Below are 22718 nucleotides of genomic sequence, written 5' to 3' on the forward strand. Positions count from 1 at the left end.
CTTAATCCAACACTGGAAATTGATAGGAGGAGGTCATTGATTTCATTTTCTTATTATGGAATAATCTCTAGTTGACGATTGAAGGAACTGAGAAAAAAAATAAGGCCTGTAATCTTTCAGAGGCAGCAATAGTTGCACTAGACTTGATCCGTTCCTTGAAGTGCCTCCCATTTTAAGGTACGGCATGAGACGCTCCAGTCCACACCCAACAATTGGATGTTCTGTCTGAAACAGGAAGAACTGAAAGCCTTTTGTTGCCTTTACTTCATTGATTCACTCTCCAAGACCTCAGAAAGATTTAGATTTTCCTTACTTTTTATTCTTATTATTGATATCAATCAGTGTTTGTGTGTTTGCGTGTCCGCGTGCCCGTGAGTGTGAATGTACAAGTGGTGGGTTCTGGATCCCATTTCAACTGGTATGGTTGGAACGGGCCTAGCGGTGTCCACATGGACATGCGCAACACGCATGCGTCTTAGCACCTCCACAATGCTGCAGCTGCTCAGCAGAGCGTCACGCAGATGCAGTACGTGCCATGCATGTGCACGGAAGCACCAAAGATTTAAAAGACCAGTAAAGAGCTCGGGCAGATGAGTGGGCCCCCGGAGCACCGTACCGGAACAGTATCCAGTACTCCGGGCAGACTCCGATACACCTATACCAGGTGGTACCTCCTGCAACCCACCACTGGTACATACATACGTACGTTAGATATTTATGAACTCTAAAAAAGAAACTTACCACTAGAATAATAGTAAGGGGTAGATGGAGGTTGATAGCTGGACACTGATTGCCTTCCTGCATAAAAGAAAAGAAAAAGAAAAGAATTGTTTCCACATGTTGTGATTGTAAGTATAACAGTAAACATTCTTCTCCATTTCAATAATAGCTTTAAAGGCCAGGTTCACATTTGGGGCAGGGAAAAGCAATATTTGGGGTGAATTCAAGGATTACGTAACATTGGAAGGAAGGACAGAGACAAATGGGAAACCAAGTAATGAAATAAAATTGTGCGCTTATCTTGCATGTTGATGGGCTGAAATTTTTTTGTTTTTGTTTTTGTTTGCTTTTCTTGGTGTGAGTATTGCGCTTCTGGAATTGTACCTAATTAAGGTTCGCCCTGCATGTATTTTGTGCCTCAAAATAATGGAATATCACTTCTTTTCACTGTTTGGCAATTACAGTAAGATGCTTTGTCCAAAAGAAAGCAAGTTGAGGACCAACTGTGATCTTAGGAATGGATTATTCCGTGTGATTTACTGATGAATTGGAATTGGAAAGAGAGGGGAGGGAGGGAGGGAGGGAGGGAGGGAGGGAGGGAGGGAGAGAGCTGACCAATAGGATGGGAATTACACAAAAATCATGCTTCCATCAGCAGTTCATTTTATTTCTGTGAATTTTTTTGTGCATCGTTTAAAATGAAACACAAGAATGTAAGAATAAAAAGTACGGAAAGATACAGAATTTCTATTTAGTATATTTCTGTAGTGCACTTACAGTAGTAAGAACATTCAGAGTAACATTATTGTAACATGGGCCTTAGCCTTAATATAGCATTAGAAATTGAGAGGAGGAGGTCATTAATTTCATTTTCTTGTTACAAAATCATCTCTAGTTGATGACTGAGGGAGCTGAGAAAACAATAAGGCCTGTAATCTTTCAAAAGCAGCAATAGCTGCACTAGGCATGATCCGTTCCTTGAAGTGCCTCCCATTTTAAGGTACAGCATGAGATGTTCCAGTCCACACCCAACAATTGGCTGTTCTGCCTCAAACAGGAAGACCTGAAAGCCTTTTGTTGCCTTTACTTCATGGATTCACTCTCCAGGACCTCAGAAAGATTTAGATTTTCCCATTACTATTGATATCAATCACTCTTTGTTTATGTGTGTTAGATATTTATGAACTCTAAAAAAGAAACTTACCACTAGAATAAGAGTGAGAGCCTATGGGTAGAGATTGATAGCTGAACACCTGCTTCTTTGCTGCATAAAAGAAAAGAAAAACAACACAAAACAATTATTTCCACATGTTGTAATTGTAAGCATATCAGTTAACATTCTACTCAATTTCAATAATAGCTTTGAAGGGCAGGTTCATATTTGGGGCAGGGAAAGGCAATATTTGGGGGGAATGCAAGGATTACATAACATTTGAAGGAAGGACAGGGACAATCGGGAAACCAAGTGATGGGATGAAATCTGTGCGCCTATCTTGCATGTTGATCGGCTGAGATTTTGTTAGTTTTGGTTTGTTTTTCTTGGTGTGAGTATAGTGCTTCAGGAATTGCACCTAATTAAGGTTTACCCTGCACAAATTTAATTTATTTTATGCCTCAAAGTAATGGAAGATCACTTCTTTTCACTGTTTGGCAATTATGGTAAGTTTCTTTCTCCAAAAGAAAGCAAAACATTTGAAGCCTCTACACATCACTGCAGCATCAAACCCTTCCTTAACCATAATTGCCACATTACTACAGAGGTCATTCCAAGAAGCACTGCAGTAGTTAAACATCTCTATAAAGAGCAGCAACCTGCTGTGAGTGAAGAAATCACTATAAAAACTAAACAAAAAGAATGAAACACCCACGCAGAGGTTTCAGACTGAAGTCAGAACGCCAGATCAACTGTAGCTGACTTTTACTTTTACCATGGATCTGTTGGAGCAAACAGTCCAAATTTGCTCCCAGAGTTGTCTGTAATACAATTCCTTTAAATACTTGGTTGTTGTTTTTATTAAAGGTGGATACGACCTTCCTGGATGTAAGGCAATTCCCATCTGCACAAGCATGGTAGGCAAGATTCAAATGAAACTTTACTTATAATCAACCAAGCTGTACAATAAATTTCAGTAAATTAGGCTAATACTTTAAATTTTATATAATTAAACCTATATATTTATAAAATTGTTCTGAGCTAATAAATGGAATATATGGCATACACTTTTTTTAAAAAAAACCACAGTGTATATTTAAATTTATTCCATTATGAAAATGTATGCATTTCATCTTAAATAAATAGCAAAAGAAATAAATAAAATAACTCCATTAAACCTGACCAATGGAATACCAAGACATGAAATATGAGGGAAAGAATTTACCTTCAGCTGTTTCCAAGGGTAAATAGAGAGGGGGAGAGACAGGGGGAGAGGGGGAGAGGGAGGGGGAGGGAAGAGAGAGTGTGCTGATGAATAGGATGGAAAGATATGAGATCTGAACTTATTTAAAACACCATTGACGTATTATTGCTTTATTTGCTTCTTTTCAATTAGATCTGGAACTCATCATTCAAAGTATAATTATATAATAAGCTCATATTCATATAGAAGAAAGACAAAGAATGACAACTCAATTTACCTTCAGCTGTTTCCAAAGACGATAAAAGATGGAGGGAGAGAAACAGAGAGAAAGAGAAACTTTAATTTTTTTGCTAAACTAGTTTGACTGCAAAACATTATAGTTGACCTATCTCAATAAGGATAGATGGGGGGTGCACTGCACACAATGTCAATTACATATCTCTAAGCAGCTATTTTATTTCTTCTAAAAACAGCTACTTTCTTTCAAAATATTTTTGACTCAAAATCCTCTCTAATTACTCATATTAGAAAACATGGTTCGTACAAAATCACTCCCTTCCCCTTCCTCCATCGATTCATGTCATGCGGTTATTTTAGCAAAGCAGCAGCATCAAGACTTTATTTCCTTTAATTCTTCCAGAGATAAATAGGGATGATACATTTCAGTTTGCAATTCTTTCATTTCCAGCTGGGTTTCATGCTACAACAGGACAAAAATTATGAGGCTTTGGGGGAGGAAGGGATCAAATGAAAGAACAACTGTGCTGTGGTGAGGTGAGCAGATAAGCTTAGTTAAACCCATTGTGGTTCTAGAGCTGGGGTGTTCAACCTTGGCCACTTTCAGGCCTGTGGACTTCAACTCCCAGAATTCCCCAGCCATCAATGAAGTCCACAGATCTTAAAGTTTTGATGGCTGGACTGCCTTGTTTTAAGGGAGATCCAAGATTGAGAAACATTGCTGTAGCAAGAGATTGCTAAAAATCTAATTTCTACTGTTTTTTTTTTAATTTTTAAACGGCGTTTTGAAACCATTTAAGTTAAAATGTAAAAAATAAGAACAAAAGATGACAAAAGCCATATTGTGAGAGTGTTCTTTTCAAGTTCTTCTCCTTTGGGGAATACATGTAATGTCAAAATGCATATAGAAAAGAGATAGAGCTTGTGCTGCCATGCCATGATGCTGCTGGCATCAATCTGCTTCCCATTGGTCTGTTTGAAGATGCTGCTGAAAAGCTCATAATCAAAATCCATGCTTTCCTATCCCAATCTAAGGGGAAAACATAATACCTATTGTTCCAGGATATTCTTGACAAGTTCAACTGTGAATATTTTGAATATTGTCCCCCAAACACTAAAAGCCAGATACACTAATGCCCTTGTGACAATATCTGTACCTTCTGTGGGTTTGTCAGCAACTGCTTCCTTTACTTTATTGCCTTCTGGCTTTGTGACAACCATGGATGTTAATGGAGTCACAAACTTATATTTCAGAGACAACTCCAGAGCTTTAGCAGTAATATTTTCCTTTTCATCTCCCTCTGTTACAGAACTAAAAGCAAGGACAATGGAGAAGCATTTAGAAATTGTTTTAACCATGATAATATTAATTATCCAGTATTCTTCCACCCTGTAATGCAAATATATATTTTAAATTGTTCTAAATAATAAAATAAATAGGATATGAGCCTCACGGACACTTTGGAAACAAAAGACTTATCTCCTGCAAGACGAAGGAAATGGCTGGGACTTAAAACTAAACTTATCAAACTCTATTGTGAAGTTAGAAGACCTGCAAAAATTATTTTGCACTACTTCATTCCAGGCATTTTTGAATGAAACTAATGAAACTCATTTTCTCTAAAGTACAATTTTTCTCAAGAAAGGGATGGAAAGCGATTGATTTACCAATTCTTATGGATGTCTCTGGAGTAACCACGAAGTTGAAAAAGTCCAACATTACCGTGCTTCTAGAAGTTGTTGAATTGTGAGATAAGCCCAGAATCTCTCAATATATTCTCCAAATATGTATTGTTGCTCTTCAAAAGCTTTGGTTGTTTCCTCAACATCAGCTTGTTCAGTATAAGTCACCTCATTTAGTGCCTAGACGAAAGAAACGGATTGGATTTATAATTGCATTATAATTTTTCAGCAGTACACTTTTATACAGGCATTTATTTCTTTATTTATGTACAATGAGCAACATATGGCTGAATTCACATGTATCAAAATATTTCAGGCAGTCTTTAAAGGTTTCAATGAATCCCATAGGTTTCTAACACATTACAATTATTAACCGAGAAGATACCTGTACTGTCTTGCAAGTAACATATTTTGGTTTTAATATTTTTACTCTCTACCTAAATGTGTTTTATATCTTGGTTTGAGTTTGATAAAAGCTGGGTTCCTATGTAATCACTATATAACTATTTTTTAATAATAAATAAATAAATACCTTTTCCCCCTCCCTGCCAAATCTCAAATTAAATCTTACATCTGTCCAGCCACTCAATACATCTGATGAAGTGTGCTGCCATTCAGAAAAACCTGTATCTTTGACTAACATTGGTTAGGTGGACAAGGTGCCATCAGTCCCCTTATAATATCTTGCGTTGAGTGGATGATGCTTTATTTGTCATCCAGGCTCAACATGACCATATAGCTTTCAGCCATGTAAAACTAGTAATAATATTGATGTCTCACTGCATGAAAATTCTTTGTTTCAGTCTTATGACAGGTGAAGCTGATGTTTAAATGTGGATGGATGGATTGGATACGGCTTGGCAGTTTAAATTCAGTTTGGCTTGGCAGTTTAAATTCGGTTTGGCTAGGTATTAATAGCAATAGCACTTAGACTTATATACTGCTTCACAGTGCTTATATAACCCTAAGCGGTGTTATAGAATCTGCATATTGCCCCCAACAATCTGGGTCCTCATTTTACCCAACTTGGAAGGATGGAAGGCTGAATTAACCTTGAACTGGTGGGAGTTGAACAGAAGTAGCCTGCAATACTGCACTCTAACCACTGCACCGCCACATTTCTTGAGTGAAATAATTAAGTGTAGTAATTAACCAATATACCCAATGGTGGGATTCAACCTGTTCGCACCACTTCAGACGAACTGGTTGTTAAATTGCTGGCTGGCCCCTCCTCTCCTTGCCCCTTCCAGGAATCCCCACATGCCATGTTTTTACTCCCAGGAGACTGCAGGCAGCCTACTAGGCACAAAATGAGGTACAGGGGGTTTCCCCCCACGGCCCATTTTTGCTCCCAATGTGGTACAGAAGGCCGAGTGCTGCCTGTCAAACCCCTGACCACTCCCACCATGGCCATGCCCTCCCAGGTTGTCTGTCATTAGGACAGACAACCCGTTGTTAAATTATTTGAATCCCACCGCTGAATATAATCTGGGTGCTTTCCTATCTCTAAAAGCAATACAGATAGAGACCATCTCCCAAATTAAAATTTTCAAAATTAGTTCTGACTTCTGGAACATTGATAGAGCCAGGTAAACTACCTAATGATTTCCCCTGAAGTATTTACTCTCTCAGCAGTGTTCAGAAAATGATTGTTCTGGAACTGTGAATATTTTTTTTTGTGTTGTAAAAACTGGAATCTCGTAACATTATTTTGAGGAATGTGGGATTTGAAAGATACTTACCCCTTGAGCTTTTACTTCTGCTGTGATACTGTTCAGGTCATAGTCTGTAATTCTTCCAGCCACAACTATTTCAGAGCCGTCATAATAATGCTTAAAACTGTTTTGAGTCAAATCTGAGATGGCATTTTCCTTATAGCCTAACTCCACTTCAGTAAGCAAAGGATTGGCTACTTCATCATAAAAACCCTGAGAACAAAATAGATATTAGGGTTATTAACTGTAACACTAAAAGGGTATTTCTTCTCAAAATCAAAATATTGCAAATGAGAGGCTGGGTTTTTTTTTTTAGACTCAGTATTTTTCTGTTATCTGAATCTAGACCACCCTTCATCTGGAAAAGTACTCTGGAAAACAGAACTCTTGTTGAAAGTGTTGAATCTTTTTTAAAAACTTGTCCTTTTTTAACATCAAAATTTTGTATAGATATGGAAAAAGGGTATTCTATCAAATGGAGGATTAACCATGTGAGTTTAGATGTAGCAATAACATTAAACATGTGCAGTGAAAAAAATAGGACTATTTTACTGTACATGTTAATAAAACACTTTTAAAGTCTGATGAGTTTTAATTCTTTTTAATCACAGAAAAGGTGTAATTTTTTCATTGACAATTTTTACTAACATAAAGCCTTTCTGGGCATCTTTTCCTATTTTTCAAAGCCTCCAATTGCTAGACAATCCCTTTTTTAAATTAAAAAGAACTACTTTCATACAGTATATATTCCCTAATATAGGTTCTCATGAGGTAAATTTTCCTGATTTGAACAGCTTTTTCAAAAAAAAAGAAAAAAAAGAAACTGACATTCTTAATAGGACACATATTGAAACAAAATATTTTTTTCTAGCTTTTTTACCCAGCCTCTCACTTCTTATTAATTTTTCCCAGGAAAATATGAAGTATGATATGGAATGAAAAACCAATTGAACTTAGACTTATATACCACTTCACAGCCCTTTCTAAGCTGTTTAAAGAGTCAGTACATTGCCCCCAACAATCTGAATCTTCATTTTACTGACCTCAGAAGAATGGAAGGCTGAGTCATACTTGAGCCTAGTGAGATTCAAACTGCCAAATTGCAGGCAGCCGACAGTCAGCAGAAGTAGCCTGCAGTACCATATTATAATCACTGCACCACCATAGCTAATGGTAGTTAGTTGCCTGAGAAGGGGTAAAGTTTCATCCCACTAGAGTGTGCTGATTTTTTTGCAAGAGGCCAGAAACAAGAGAAAATGGTGGCTGGGGTCAGGATCTAGTCAAAAACTACAGAAAAAGATGCACCTGGTTGGTCCCAGGACTACTTTAGAAAACTAATTGATGGGATGATGAAACTTATTATTTACAATGGAGTCCTATATTTTCTCACTTTATGTTTCATGGTATGTAAACTTATTCTGAGTTGATCACCACAATGTAGGAGGGACATATATGCTAATCTCTCTTGGTTACTTTTGGATGCTAAACACCTCACATTTTGGATGAGATGAGGTAAATATCAACCTTTCATATGCTTATTCTTCTACCTGTAGTTGTAAGGCTGCATCTGAGTCTTCATAGATCCGACGAGCCACACCATTGTTTTCTGTTGCTATTCTCTCTAAAAATGCATAGTCAACATCATAACCAAAGCCAAGATTGTATATAGGATATTTTCCTTTAGTTGCATTCCTAGCATTTGCTTGTATCAGTTTGGGATGCGTTACACCTGAACAGAAAGGATCACAAAACACAACCAGTTTAAAGATGACACATGATCATGAGAGTTGTGGTGTATAGTATGGAGAAGACTATGTGAAAACAAGGAGACTGAATAGCAATCTTTATTCCCATATTCATCGGTCATTCAGCTACTTACCTACATTGGCCTCCCCATCAGATAACGTGATAACTAAAGACGCACTTCTTTCAGGTACAGATTTCAATTCATGAGCTTTATTCAGCATTTCAATGCCAGTCAATAAACCATCATTAAAATTTGTTCCTACAACGTGAAAGCAGGGTTTCAAATTTTTGAGCATATGAAAATGGAGATTCAAATATTTTCTATGTAGTGTTTTTAATATACCCATTTTATTTTAACTTTATTCTAATATATCAATTTAACTTTAACATTTTTTTCTACTTACCTCCCAATGAATTTATTTGGTGAATAAATTCCTTTGATTGATTCACATTCTCCAGAGTAGCTTGAATTAAGTGATCTTTCCATTTTGAAACTGAACTTTCAAACAGGATCATATTGAAATGATCTTCTTCCTTTAAGTCTCCCACTATTTTGGTCAAGGCTTCCTTTGCCTAGAATTATTTAAAAAAAGATATTTGGAGACCTCTCAACTTTCAACAAAGGACTCTGCTCCATAACCCAATCTGGCTATTGGTTAATTATATAAGTTATATAAGGCTAAAAGTTAAGTTGTTATATGACAGAAGCTATCAGCTCCTAAGTCCAGATGTTATGCCCATGTCCTGCTGTTGCCACCAACATCATATGATGCTACAGATCTTTTGATGAAATTTGTTCACTTAAGATCTTCAATTGTTTAACCCAAGAGTATATACTGTAAAACCAAATGTTTATGAGGGGGAAAAAAACGCCCTTCTTTTTTTGAAAGATAGATCTCCATACTAAGGCAACACTCCATTGTCTCCTAACTATAGTCAAAAGATAAGTAATATTGTGCAGCAGTCAGGCTCCACACCATTATCCTTGAACAATAAGCATTACATTTAATATATATATTTCATAAATAAAAATTGGCTAAGTCTTTTCTGACTTAAGTGAGATTTTGCCTTTCTTCCATGAAATTGTAAGATGTTTGAGATAACATGAAATCTTTCTAGAGAGATAGCTAAGATTTTTTTAAAATGATAATTTCAAAAACATGTTAGTCTTTTAAAAAGATTACTGTTAAGTTTTATCTTTTTAAAATAATGTTTTGACTCTTGACATAATTCATGAAATATATGGCCTAAATTATCGCCTGGTAGTTATGCAGCCCAGTTCCAAACAGACCCAGGTTTTGGGGGACCCTGGCCTAAATCAACACATATAAAAGGAGACTTAGCTGAAGGTTAAGTATGAAGCAGTACATTTTAATTACAATACTTTCAAGATTACTATGCTACATACTTTACTATATGTATAAATCTTGCAAGGCAGAAATAACTTGGAGTAAAAGATTGTAGGACCTGGTTTTATCTGCTCTACAATTTACCATCCTTTTAGCAATATTACAAGAATGTGTGTTCTTTACTTACTTGCTGAATTTTCTGTCCATACATGGAACCACTGACATCGATTACAAAGGCAACATTCTTAGGTAAACGTTCAAGGATTTTTGGTGCAAAAAAGTGTACAAAGTATCCATTTACTACCTAAAAAATATTGATAAAAATATTAGTCATTTGTGGTAGGGTTTTTTGTTTGGATTTGTTTTTGTGCTTTTATATTAGTTCAAGTGTCAAACAACTAGAGTTACCTGTAAATTATTAGGAGAATCTCTGTTCACATCATACTTGATGACAAAATCTCCTTGTAGCAGAGTAGTTGTACAATTGTCACAGGTTCGTTGTTGTTCAATAGTAGGACTGAATGATACATGGCCCTTAAAAAAGAAGAATTCTTTAGCTTAACTATCAGCAAATGAGGAAAGCACATTCTATAAAAGTTTTGTTTTCATTTAGAGATCCAGGATAATGACCCATAATATTTCTCAGTATACTGTATTTTCTGCAGTTTATATTCAAAGATTACTTCCACACATGCTTTATCAATTTAGAGGCCTATTTTGCCCTTTGTTCACTCTTTAAAACAGTGAGCTATAGGCCTACAACATTTACAACAAGCTTGTAAGTACCCTGTTTCCCTGAAAATAAGATCTCCCTGGATAATAAGCCCAATTGCGCTTTTAAGCACATGCACTAAAATAAGCCTTCCCCCCAAAATAAGCCCTTTGCAAAAATATTGCAACACAGCAGGAGCCATGAGGTGACCATGGTCAATGCCTCCTGTACCTCATAAATAATAAGACCTCCCAAAAAAACACCAAGCACTTATTTCGGGAGTCAAAAGAAAATTAGATCCTGTCCTATTTTCAGAGAAACATGGTAGTGTATGGGTATATTTATTACAACAACTAAAATCTTCAATAATTGAAGTAATAAACAGCTTAAAACTAGAAGCTATTGATTCCTTTATTATACATGTAAAATCTCTGAGGAAGGATGACTTGGGAGTTTTTAGAGGAATATTTAGAATGGGATGAGCCAGGAGCCAGGTATAATTTGAATTATTAAATATTGCAAGATCCAAATATTGCATGTACCAGTCTTTCTGCATGTGTAGGAACAATGAATGCAAGAAAAGCTAGTAGTGGGAAATTTAGTTTTTATCTTCTTTTTTTTGTCTAAAAAAGTACTCTGCATATCTTACTCTGCATTGCCTCTTATTAGCTACACTTATATGGCCACGATTATTTCATTCATTCATTCATCCGTTCATTCATTCATTCATTCACTTGTTGTATTTGCATGTTGGTATTTATTACTTTTATTTCCTCCTTCATTGAATTTATTTCTTACTTTTTCCATAATGCTGAATGTACCATACCATTTGTACACTGTTAGGCCTTATTTATGTTCTGCAATAAAGAGCCTATTGAGTTTTCGTTCATACTAACTTCCAGATTTCTTTCTAGCAAACCAAGTCAAAAAAGGAGGACTGTCTGATTGTTGCCCACCACTGACATCACTGCATGTGGTCCTGCACTGAACATATATTGCTTATTCTCTCCCCCGTCCCAAGAGGGTTGTGTTGGTCAAGAGCAGAGAGTAATTTATTTTAGTTTAGGAAGGAAAAGAGGTTGACAGTCTGCAAAGCAGGCAGAAAGGCCATGATCAATCCAGCAAGGCGATCTGCCTCTATTGAACTGCTGAATGACAGAAACTATATAAAAGTCTTCTTTCTAATAAAAAATACTGCTGTGATGCTTCACATTCTGAAAGAACCAAGGACAACAGAATTGGGAAACAAATAAGAAAACAGTCAACTGGACTTGTTTCTCCTAGGAGATGTTTTTCCATGAAGATGTTTTGCTTCTTGGATGAGACCTGGATGACTGAGAATCTCCACAGGCATCTAGTCATGATGGATCACCTTTTTATAGAAAGTGGTCCCTTACTAGTAGATTATACTGGGAAAAGAAATGTGGTATGAATTTCAGAAGCTATTCACTACTGCAGCATGACTTCTCTCAAGTGTCTATGATGCTACATTAAACAATGTAACTACACTACATTTAAGTCATTAACCTAATTGCTTAAACTGCTGAATGCATTATCTGTTCATAGGAATTCTTTTCAGGAATTTGGAAAGCTAAAATGTAGGGGAAAGTTCTCATTACCTAATGACTATCACTTTTGAAAAGTTTTTATGTACTTTCTTAAAGAGGAAAAGAGTTATGTAAAAATAAACACAACCTTTTTTGCAAGAGTGAGTAACATATCTGAAAGAAAGCCTAAGACACTGCACCCTTAATATTGGGAGTAAAAACACAGGAAAGGAAGTTGAGAAGTAACTGAAATGACAAAGGATAAAACATGAAAAAATAGTTTCCAACATCCCACAACAAAACAACGTGGCAGAGAGGAAAACCAGAATCTCATGCAAATGACAAGACACATGATTCTCCATGATGGACTAACAAGGTAATATTGGAAAGAATTAGTAATGTTTGCAACTTCCAGTACAATCTATGCATAAAAGACAAAGATGAATCGTGGTATAAGATGAAGCCAATGTGAAGCACATTAAGTGTTGGAATTCAAGGTGTATGTATATATTTAATGCCTCATATAACTATCCTCTTCACTCTGCAATATAATATACTTAAGATATGAAGATATTAATAGACACAAGAAATATAAAATGCCTAGCATTCGATTAAAATAGACACTGGGATATTTTGATGAAGACAAGGACTGAATATTGCAATTTCATTTAGAAATGTCAAGATGAAAAACAATAGTGCAGCTTTCATAGCAAGAAGAAATTATTGAACTTTCGTAATACAGAAGAAATTGAAGTGTTTCTATAAGCAGAAACAAAGGTTATTACAATGGAATCTTTATACCAGCAGTGAAACACATTTCATCATAATATTCTTCACTGGTTTAGTTTAGCTTATTAAATGTCTCAATTTCAAAGAACTCAGAACAGCTTCAAGAGAAATGTTGCTCAATACCTATATGTAAAGACCACTTTCCTATATGAAGAAAGGCATATATATGTAAAAGCTACTATGATATCAAATAACTTGAAAAAGAAAGACTTGTTCAAGTTTCAGAAGAGTGTCTATGGATTCAAACATGTAACTTGATCCTTGTCTATACACCAGATAGAAGAAAAAGAAATCCACATTGACTTTGCTGTTTCTCTGTACACACATTATTTTCATGGGGCATAAAATATTGCTGCATAAATATTGCCTATCCCTTATATAGGGAAATGTTTGGGAACTAAGTTTACTTTTGTGAAGTATTCTCAAATAATTTTGTGCCTGTATCTTTGATTGTGGTTGCTCTATGCCATGTCTCATTTAGAGCTGACTGGTACATGTAGTAATATTGGGAAGAATTAGTAATGTTTGCAACTTCCAGTACAATCTACGCATAAAAGACAAAGATGAATCAAAGATGAAAGGTGGTATAAGACCAAACCAATGTGATGCACATTAAGTGTTGGAATTCAATGCGTATGTATATATTTAATGCCTCATATAACTATCCTCTTCACTCTGTAATGTAATATACTTAAGATATGAAGATAATAGACACAAGAGATATATAATGCCCAGCATTCTATTAAAATATACAGTGAGGCATATTTTGATGAAGACAAGTACTGAATATTGCGATTTCATTTAGAAATGCCAAGATGAAAAACAATACTGCAACTTTCATAGTAAGAAGAAATTATTGAACTTTTATAATAAAGAAGAAATTGAAGTGATGCCATAAGCAAAAACAAAGGCCACTTGAGACCCCAACCATCGATAAGATACTCAACAAAGCAATGCTTTCAAAATGATTTTCTAGCTCAAAAGGAAGATATACTAGATTCTTCCACAAGGCACCACATGGAGGGAGGACAAATACCTACATGCTGGAGAAAAGATATTGATTTTGTTTTGCTAAAAACCACAGACTTTCAGAGAGGTACCGAAACAGAGAATGATCTTTGGATACAAATTGGTCTTCACAATTAGTGTTATGAAGAAGACAATATAGTGTTTAATTCTACAAGATGTGATGGGTTGCCAAGAGATACTTCCCAAAACATGGCAAAGATTACAATGGAATCCTTGCACCAGCGGTAAAACACACTTTCATAATAATACTCTTCAGTAGTCTGATTTAGTTTATTAAATGTCTCAACCTCAAAGAATTCAGAGCAGCTTCAAGAGGAATGTGGCTCAATACCTACCTTATATGTAAATACCACTTTCCCATATGAAGGAGGGCATATATACTGTATGTAAAAGCCACTATGATATCAAATAACTTGAAAAAGAAAGACTTGGTCAAATTACAGAAGAATGTCCATGGATTCAAACATTCAATGTTTGGATGCAATGGCTTGGAATGGCTTGGAATGAAAGACTGAATCACATGTTTTTTTAAGGAGCAGACTTGATCTATGTCTGTATACAGGATGCAAGAACAAGAAATACACATTGACTGTTGTTTCTCCGTACACAAATTCTTTTTATTGGGTATAAGCTATCTCCCTCAACTTTAAAAAAATACTGTAAAGCAGAAACTTTGAAAATGGGATAATTAGACATGATAAGATTTTCAATATTATTTTTTGGGTTTAACCCCCATCTACTTTTTTGAGCCTTCATTTACTTTTTCATTCTGACCCACCTATTTTTTGTAAGTGTAGCTATTCTAAGAAAATATTGCCTATCTCTGATATAGGGAATTGCTTGAGAACTATTTTTAATTTTGCGAAGTATCCTCAAATAATTCTGTGTCTGTATCTTTGATTGTGGTTGTCCTGTGCCATGTCTCACTTAGAGTGCTGACTGGAACAAAATAACCTGACAGCTAGATTGCTTTTAAGAAATATATTCAAGGTGTCATTCTTTCTTTCTTTACTTCTGGATAGTGTTGTAAGTCATGTCAGCAATGTAATTTTTCCTTAATGCTTGTGAATCCAATTGGCCTCTTCTGTACTTACTTACAACCAGGGGAATCTGTCGCAAATGTGATGACTATGATCTTGGCAGATACCCATGCTTCCAACTCATTATCGTTAATCCTCAGTTAACAAGGGTAATTGTGACTGGGATTCCCACTGCTACACCACACGCATAGCAACAAAAATCCTGGTAGTTCCCATTGCCATCCCGCAGGTCATTAGGCAAGAATTACCTATGTATGAATCACCCTTCAAGATTCTATTACCAGACGTACCTTTTTTCCTGAAAAAGACTTTTTCACAACTGGTAGCAGTTCGTTGCTGAGGAATGTCCCTTCAACTTCAAGTTCACTGATGCCTTGAGGCTCAAAGATGTTTGCTTCAATCTATAATATTGATTAAAAATTATGTTGACATTAGCAAGTGAGAAAAAAAATCAGAGAGACCAGTAATATAAACTGTAAACAAAGCATTAAAAAAGAATTAAATTCATATTTGTTTATACATTTCTTTCTAAATTAATAGTTCTGAGCATCATTCACAAATTTCCAAAAACTACTACAAGATAAAGTGACAATACATATGATCGTACCTCGAATTTATTGACAAGCTGCTTTGGGTTTACTTTGATAAACACCTCGTATTTTCCTAATTTTCTTTTCAAGAGTTCTTCATAAGTCAATTGAAAAGTAACTTTGCTGGATGATGCAATGTTGACCGAAACACTGAATTTCTCTGTTTTTCTTCCAGCAGCCCTTCACATGTTAAACATAGCAAGATTCATGAAATTCAAGCAATGATCACATTTCCTCATTCACATATAGCCCACCATTTAATACTTTCCTTTGCATTTTGTTCATTTATTTAGCATCTGCTGAATAAATACTTAGGACAGGAAATGAAATAAGGAAACAGATTCTGTTTGGCCTCACATACTTACTTCACAAGACCTGCAGTCTCGCCTCTTGAAACTGCTTGTTGATATTGCTTTTGGGCAGCTTCTTTTTCCTTTATGATTCCAGGATAAGTGACACCATCAACTGTCCTATTGAAGAATACGTCAGATGTCTGAATATGTGTGCAGACAAGTTATTGGGTCCCCCCGCCTTTCAGTTCATCAAGTAAAGGAGATATTTGAGAGCTAAAACAAAGAGACTGGAAAGAATGCTGCCTCTATAGGACTAAAAACTGAATGAAGAAAGATGAAGGAAGACCTTTTCTGGTTATTGCAGAGCAGATTGGTAAAAACTCTACCCAGAGGGCAAGTTTATTTCAGAGGAGCTTATGTAACAGGAGGCCACATTTTGGATGATCATTAAAAAAAATGAAGGTAAGAATAATGCCATGATGGAATCAGTTATCTAGACTGGTAAGAAGGAGAGCTTATGAGGGAGGCCTTAGTTTTAAATTTTGAGCACATAATTGGATCAGGTGGCTACAATGTCCTCTGTAACCCTGTGGTTCATGGTAGTTATTCTGTTAACAGTATCTGAGTGGCTTAATTATCACTAGATTGATCTCCAAAGCATAGAGAAAAAAGAAAATGATACATACAATGTAAAGTTTGTAATAAAGGCTGTTTTAGGAAGCTCCACATCAAACTGAGCTTCCTTGGACACATTGGCACGATTCACAGCTCGACTAGTGATGACGTTACGGGAAAACCTGGAAGTAACACTGCAGTCAATTTTCACCCAGTAGATTTCTATGGCATGGGTGTGCTAGAGAATAAAAAAGTCACATGGTTATACAGAAATGTGCTGCTAATATATAATCTTTATTTTAAACACTTTTCTTTGACATAGCCCAAAGATCTTCCACAAATACCACGCTTCGTACATAGTATTTATTTTAATATTAATTACATTTCATTATTTTTTTTTTACTTACGAAGTGTTAATTAATTTGAAACTTAGCTCAATCATTTTCTTCTTCCATTTCTGTTATTTTTTAAAAATGATATCTAAAGGCGATATCTAGAAAATTATATCTTGGGGGAAACTGTGGGTTAGATTTTTATCTCTGATCTTCACAAATTCTTGTATTGTGTTTTTAAGAAATGATTTCTTATAGGGGAGGAAAACAGGAACAAACTTCTAAAACATTTTACTTTGTTTCTGTGAGGGAACGCAAACATATATTTTTTGCCCCCTGAATCCATGAATGAGGTATTCCTTCATAAAAGTGCGTGATTGAGGCCTTTGCACACTTGCACATGATGGGTATTTTGCAAGAGTGAATGAAATATGCCGTTTGCTCAGAAATAGACATTCCTGAACACAAGAGGACTGATTTCTGAAGAAATAAATGCAACTTTGGAGCTGAGTAAATGATTTCTTGAAGCCCAGCAAGGCAGATACATATTACTAAGAGCAAATATTTGTATTTCGTATGTGCCATCTAAACTTAATGATCAGCATTCAAAATGAAAGGTTACTTACCACATCAGTGGCATTTCTCTTCTACAAATAAAGAGTGAAAAAAAGGATTAATTATTGCCAAACAACAGGTGCTGTATCCTCCCAAATATGCTGCATAGTAGTTGTATGTTATTCCACATTTCTCTTCATTTAAAGTGAGAGCGTCACAATAAATGAGAGTTTCCATAAAATGAAGTCTGAATAATCAACATGTATGACATAGGGTGGGTTCTTATCAAGCAAATCCCTACCAGTTTACCAACCTATCTAATTTAGAAACATTAATTACATGAACAGAAAATAAGAAACATCTGGAAAATATGCCATAAATTACCATACTAACTAAGATAAATACCTTTACCTAATAGAGTTTTTCTACCATTTCTCAGAAACATATCCGTGGAGCTGCCTCAGTAAAATTTTAGGTACAGTAAGTTAGATATAAACACAGGTGAGGTGGATAGTTCTCTCATGTAATGTAAAGTATGTATAAATGTATGTATGTATATACCACCATGAACACCTTACAATCACACATACAAAGATGCAAGTACTCCTTGCTTTATCTGATTTATTCTTTCTTAATTCAGTGTCTTCCACCCCCAAAAAAATTGCTGAAGTGCACAACAACAATGTACAGCATATAGATCCAAAGAAAGCCAATTAAGTCTGGGTCCAACACAACCCCCCTCAAGGTATGTCTCAGCAGCTCATCAAAGAAGTCACAGGACTTGCTAACAGGCACAGTAAGGGACCACAGCTCCTTACTGGTTTCAAATCTTTGTTAAGGTCATAGACCAGCATGACTTTCCCTGCTTCATATCCAAATGCAGCACATATGAGCCAGGCAACCCAAAGCATGAGATTTCATAGGCAACCAGTTAACATGAACTTTAGAATTTCAGTCAAATTAAGCGTACTGGTAAGTAAAGATATCCTGAATCAGGCAGGCAGAAGGCTGAAGAAGTCTTGAAAGGTTGAGACAATAGATTTGCGATTGCTGTCCAAAGCTTTAAAAAAAATTCTGAGGAAAAAAAGAAGCAACTTTATATATTTAGCTACATACATACCTCAATGTTTCTGAGTGGGTGTATCAAAATATCTGAAGTTACAAGAGCAGGAATAAGGGCCAGTAAAATGTAACGTGGGATACTCTTCCCCATGTTGGAAGAAAAAGAAAAACGTCAATTTGGAAGGGACTTTATTTGTAGTGAATTTTGTAAGTAGTCAAAGAGTAACACTGAAGTAACTATGGCAAATATTTATCTTTGGAAAATGGTTGATGAAATTTATGCATGAAAGTTAAAGAGTCCAAGGCCAGAAAAGCACATTTTAGCCTCTAATCTATCAAGCCCAAGTTTACCCACTATGTCCTATGTAGAACACCTTTAAAATTAAATCTTAAATTAGACTTCACATCTGTTTCACCAATGAGGTCAGAAATTTTGAGATTTCTTGAACTACCACTTTGATCATCTGGATAAATTTCCCACTGGAGACTTCTATTTTGATTAAAGTCATTATGTTTTTATGCATTTAAATTAGGACAGGTGTCTTTCCAACCTTCCTGGCTGGTGATTATTTGGAATTGTGAGTGCAGTATGTGTGAGCACTATAGCTGCCTAGTGAACTGACAGGGATTGCTGATCACCAAACAAAAATTGTCAGATGAAATCCAGAGACATACTATCTGCATTGAAGATTCTGGAAACAGGATGTGGTAGCGCCACCACAAGAGCCGTGGCGGTACAGTGGTTGGAATGCAGTATTGCAGACTACTTCGGCCAACTGCAATTCAGCAGTTCAATTCTAACTGCCTCAAGGTTGACTCAGCCTTCAGGCCTTCTGCAGTCAGTTAAATGAGGACCCAGATTGTTGAGGGCAATATGCTGACTCTGTACAACATTTAGAGAGAGCTGTAAAGCACTGTGAAGCGGTATATAAGTCTACGTGCTATTGCTAAGTGCACACTTTATGTAAATCTATTATTCCTTTATTGGATTTCACTTTGCCTTTTCTTTTAAAAGTTTTTATTCTTTTGTCCTCTTTGTTTTGTAATGCAGTAGCTGATATATAACATACAATATTCTTTATTGGCCAAGTGTGATTAGACACGCAAGGAATTTGTCTCCAGTGCATAAGCTCTTAGTAAATCTGCAAAAAACAAAGTAATACAATTATAAGATACCTATAGTAAAAGGTAATAGGAAAGATGAAAAAGATAATAGTAATACACTGATTTCTGAAATGAAGTTTAGATTGTATTTCATTTGGCAATTCTCTTTCTTCACTTGATATAATTGAAAGTAGTAGAATACCCTTTTCCAATTATTAAAACTGTTGGGGGGGGGATAGGAAATACTGGCCAGGTGAATTCCACTAATCTGTTTTAAATCTGTTTCCCCCCCCCCTCTCTAATTTGAAAGTTAAGCTTCTTTATAATCTTGAACAATCAACACAGTTGCTGATCTTCAACTCCGGAGGATTGTAAACAAGGAGAAAGTGATGCACTAGAGTGGATTGTGAGAACTATTCCAGTTGTTTTTTCAGGTGAAAATATGTGATTTCTAAAGCCTGCTGGATTACACAAATGCATGTTGGATAAACTATAATCAAAACTACAGTATATATGTTCATGAAAGTTTATATTGGTAAGCTGTATGAAAAACTGCACACGTTCATAAAATTTTAATATATGAGATTAATACAGTTTTGGGTTTTTTTCCTTTACTCTAAAATGAATTTTGACCAAATAGAGTAATAATTGAATGCTCCAACATTGGAAGAGATTGGAAAACCATTTGTCTGAAGTAGTGTAGGGTTTCCTGCCTTAGCAGGGTATTGGACTTGAAGACCACCAAATTCCCTTCCAATTCTGTTATTCTATATTCTAAATTCCGTCTCAAAAATACCATGACCAATTTTGGTCACCATACTACAAAAAGATGTTGAGACTTTGGAAAAAGTTCAGAGAAGAGCAATTATGGTGTTCAAAGGCCTGAAGACTAAAACATATGAAGAACGGCTGCAGGATTTGGGTTTGGCTAGTCTAAATAAAAGAAGAATTAGGGGGGACATGATAGTATTGCAGTATTTGAGGGGCTGCCACAAAGGAGAGGGGGTCAAATTATTCTCCAAATCGCTACAGGGCAGGACAAGAAACAATGGTTGGAAATTAATCAAAGAGAGAGCAACCTGGAATTGAGAAATTTCCTAACAGTGAGGACAATTAACCAGTTTGTCTTCAGAAATCATGGGCGTTCTATCATTGGATGTTTTTAAGAAGAGTCTAGAAATAGTATAGGTTCTCCTGCTTGAGCAAGGGGCTGGACTAGAAGACCTCTAAGCTCCCTTCCAGCTCATTCTTCTATTATTACTTAACTCTTTATTTTACACATTATGTGTCCCCTTATTATTTTACACTTCCAGCATGACGTTTGAGAGGCAACACATACTGTATGCTGAAGTGTTCGGGAATCAGGAAAAAATGTTGAGCTACATTTCAAACTGCATTTGAGGATTGTCTGCCTTGATACACTGATATTAAAGCAGCTTTTTAAAATAAGGATACCAAATGTAATGTAGGAGATTTTTAAACAAGTGTCATTTTTATTATTAAATGAAGTGCAGTCTGAATTAAATGAAGATTCTGTATGTCAGCAGACATGTCATTCGGGGTTTGGGACATAGCTTGTACGTTTAAAGAATCAGACTGGCAGTTCAGAGATGTTCTTGGAACCTTTATTGGTCCTTAGAGAGAATATGTCTGTTTTGGGTGAGAAATGCCTTTGGCTAAAATACAGTATTTTCCCTTTCCTTGAATGGAGATTTAACAGTGTATTAATGGTCCCAGAGTCACATTTATTTTAAGGTGTTATATTTTCTACTTGTAAAGGATTATGTGCTTTCCTTGGAAAGTGAAAAAAAATGGTTGGTGGAAAATGCTACAGCTACAGTTCTGTCAAAGACTGACATATCACTTTTATTATCAGGCTACCTTGCTATCACTTTTTATAAAGTTCCAAGTTTATTTGCTTTTTGCATCCCTCTCTACCTCTCTCATGTGTGTTTCTTTTGCAGGTGAGAGGATTTTTTTATTTTAAACAACTCATGTGGTAGTTTTCATAGTGTTTGTACAAAACAGCCCCACATGGTTGATATTTAGTGTTGTATACTGAAAGAAAGTCCTCGCAGTTACGAATGACAGCTCGGTAGCAGCCAGGCGCGTCTTAGCCAATCAGACGCGCCTGTCAGTTGCCGAGCTGCTGGTATATAAAGGCAGGCTCTTCCAACTGTCAACTGATTCTTCAACTGGCAGCCGAACATACCAGTCTACCTGGAACTGCTTCGCTGCTTCTTCTCCACAGACTACTGGTCTAATCTTTGTTACAATTGTTTCTACCGTGCTCACAGCCGGTCTTCCTTAGATACTTTGTTAATAGTTACTGTTATATTAAATTGGTTACAGCGTTACCGAACCAGAGCCTCTGTCTTCATTCTTAAGTTACAATATTTAGATTTCTTTCATTTACAGTAATATCCTTTTTTTAAAAAAGAAGAAGATAAAACCTTCTTTTTGTTTCTGCAGTCTGTTATCAAAGGACTGAACCTTAAACACACCTCAAGCCGTGAGAGAAAAGCAGCAGAGCAGGAAGCCCAGCTATTGTCACAACTGAAGCATCTAAACATAGTCACCTATAGAGAGTCCTGGGAAGATGAGGATGACTTACTGTACATTGTCATAAGCTTCTGTGAAAGAGGGGACTTACACCATAATCTGAAAGAGCAGAAAGGATAACTTCTTCCTGAGTCTCAAGTGGTGGAGTGGCTTTTTCAGATTGCTAAGGCATCTCACTTCCCTTTACTAGATAGTTCTGGTATCACTGAATTTTAGCACAAATTTATTTTAATTGTTTTTTCATTTTCTAATGTGTTCTAGGAAGCCTCTTGCTAGTTTCCATGCATATTTGTAATGAGCATAGAAAATAATATAGTCTTCTTGATCATCTTATTCGTACCTATGATACCTGTGTAATGATATACAATGATAATTAATGGCGGTTCTGCTATTATTACTCTGAGCACTGTCAGGAAATAATATTGCCACTCTCTGCTTGACTGCTTGGGAATCGGTCTTGAAAATTTGGTAAGATTCCATCTTGTTCACCGTACTATTTAATATCTATCTGAAGCAGCTGGATTTGGAGCAGTTATCATCAATGGGTTGGTGACAGTTGCCAATATGCCAATACAGTGGCCTTTCCTGCAAACTGGAGGTTTGATATTTCAAGCATCTCTGCATATTAATATTATTCCTGAAATGAGAAATGTTCTTTAGAATAAACTGCTATTGGATCTC

At 35.9% G+C, this 22718-nt stretch overlaps 1 protein-coding gene across 1 annotated transcript in view; it reads right to left on the reverse strand.

Moving 5' to 3' along the window:
- The window catches only part of LOC106552671 (inter-alpha-trypsin inhibitor heavy chain H3-like), a 28049-nt gene extending 5457 nt beyond the window's left edge, over positions 1 to 22592 (reverse strand). Inside the window, exons 1-15 of the mRNA XM_087709167.1 lie at positions 18430 to 22592; positions 17381 to 17401; positions 16494 to 16660; positions 15880 to 15984; positions 15532 to 15694; positions 15215 to 15325; positions 10216 to 10341; positions 9995 to 10111; positions 8863 to 9031; positions 8592 to 8717; positions 8260 to 8441; positions 6740 to 6925; positions 5038 to 5177; positions 4430 to 4626; positions 742 to 786 (exon numbers count right to left, since the gene is read on the reverse strand). Of these exons, the coding sequence (XP_087565293.1) occupies positions 742 to 786; positions 4430 to 4626; positions 5038 to 5177; positions 6740 to 6925; positions 8260 to 8441; positions 8592 to 8717; positions 8863 to 9031; positions 9995 to 10111; positions 10216 to 10341; positions 15215 to 15325; positions 15532 to 15694; positions 15880 to 15984; positions 16494 to 16660; positions 17381 to 17401; positions 18430 to 18522 (1948 nt within the window). The 5' untranslated portion in view covers positions 18523 to 22592. The remainder of the gene's footprint in view (positions 1 to 741; positions 787 to 4429; positions 4627 to 5037; positions 5178 to 6739; positions 6926 to 8259; positions 8442 to 8591; positions 8718 to 8862; positions 9032 to 9994; positions 10112 to 10215; positions 10342 to 15214; positions 15326 to 15531; positions 15695 to 15879; positions 15985 to 16493; positions 16661 to 17380; positions 17402 to 18429) is intronic.
- Positions 22593 to 22718: the final 126 nt, after the last annotated feature.

Source organism: Thamnophis sirtalis, unplaced genomic scaffold, assembly GCF_051295495.1.
Source record: "Thamnophis sirtalis isolate CommonGarterSnake01/CBP01778 unplaced genomic scaffold, rThaSir2_p1.2 scaffold_3, whole genome shotgun sequence".
NCBI lineage: Eukaryota > Metazoa > Chordata > Lepidosauria > Squamata > Natricidae > Thamnophis > Thamnophis sirtalis.